Genomic DNA, 1,528 nt, shown 5'->3' with positions numbered 1-1,528 from the left:
TCTTCCCTTATGGTGTGAACTTCCAAAGAGTGCTATGGAGACAGGAGAGTTTGGATTCGAGCTCAGGACAGCTGTCAACACGATGACAGGCTTGTCCTTCTCCTGCCACAATCCTCATACTTTCACTCATAAAAGAAGAGGTCCGGATAATTTCACCTATTTCCATCTCAAATCTGTCGTATCTACACTAAAGCTGGGTTGTGAGCTCCTGGTAGGTGGAGACCAAGCACCTCCTCCCACAAGCACCTTATACCTCCTACAGAAAAGGAACTCCATGGTCTCTAGGAGACTTGAGACAAGGCTGAAGATGTTCTCACATTGCCCTGTCCATCTCCAGGCAGAAAGGGAACACCTTACGGCCTCTATCACTTCAGGCCTCATGGTTACTTGTATCCAGAAGCAGGAAACAATGTGGAGCACCCACAGCATCCCCTGCCCCCATGAGATCATGGCTCTTAAACGTAGCCAGGTGTGCTTACCTGGTGTAGTCACAGAACACCTCCAGAGTCTGCGTGTCCAGCAGTAAGCCACACCAGGGAAACAGGCAGCAAGCAGGCAGCTGGTGTGGAGCTGCACCGTCCAGGGTACCAGTCTCCATGGGGAAGTTCACCATTGTCTTTTGTAAGTTTATGGTGCAGCCATACTCAGGAATGCCGTGGACCAGGGCCCTGGTAAGAGAGGGAACATAGGTGTTCTGGGACCAGAGAGAGCGGGCCCTTGAGGGCATCCTAATGGAACGTCAGGCACAGTCTTGCTCTGGACTGTAGCCTAGCTCCTGTCTTCTGTGTAAGAAATAGAACAATAGGGCCAGCTCAGAACAAAATAGGCGGGCATCAAACAAGTAGGAAGAGTCACATGACTCTCTGGTGGTCATATCTTAGCATCCACGTAGCAAGGCATCTTCTCCCTATGACCCCAAAAGCCTGCTTTCGGTCTATAGAGCTAGTTCCAGGACAGGCTCCAAAGCCACAGAGAAACCCTGTCTCGAAAAACCAAAAAAAAAAAAAAACCAAAAAAAAAAAAAAAAGAGAGGGTAGGGTGGAGAGAAATCACCCATCTGTGTGATTTCTACACTACATGTTTCTACATGTATTTCTACATGTTTTAATGGGGTTTGTTTTGTTTTTGTCTTACATATTCCAAATAAAATTCTGGTGCTTTTTCTGTGTGTGTGTTTTTTTTTTTTTTTTTTCAATTCTTTCCTTAGACCTACCCTTTAAAAGCAGGACTTCCAGATCAGAAAATGATTAGGGTATGGAATACATGCCCACACTTCTTCTTGAAAAGGATGTATCAATTTACAGTGCAATAAGCAAAGAAAAAGAATATGTTACATAGAAGTTTTGGCTTATATAAATGTTTGAAAGAAAATTTAAAATACATTTTTACAATCAATTAGCAAGAAAGATAGCAGCAGCATTCTGGAGTAGGTTGGAGTAAGAAGGATCTAACCCAACAGTCCTGTCAGAATCCCTTGAGGAGGGGTGTGTGTGTGTGTGTGTGTGTGTGTGTGTGTGTGTGTGTGTGT

At 44.8% G+C, this 1,528-nt stretch overlaps 1 protein-coding gene across 1 annotated transcript in view; it reads right to left on the bottom strand.

The window, feature by feature from the left end:
- Tert (telomerase reverse transcriptase) overlaps window positions 1-1,528 on the bottom strand; it is a 21,445-nt gene that overhangs the window by 5,371 nt on the left and 14,546 nt on the right. The window contains exon 13 of the mRNA XM_026783831.1: window positions 480-668. Within this exon, the coding sequence (XP_026639632.1) occupies window positions 480-668 (189 nt within the window). The remainder of the gene's footprint in view (window positions 1-479; window positions 669-1,528) is intronic.

The sequence above is a fragment of the Microtus ochrogaster genome, chromosome 19, assembly GCF_000317375.1.
Source record: "Microtus ochrogaster isolate Prairie Vole_2 chromosome 19, MicOch1.0, whole genome shotgun sequence".
Lineage (NCBI taxonomy): Eukaryota > Metazoa > Chordata > Mammalia > Rodentia > Cricetidae > Microtus > Microtus ochrogaster.
This window is presented reverse-complemented; position numbering and strand designations above follow the sequence as displayed.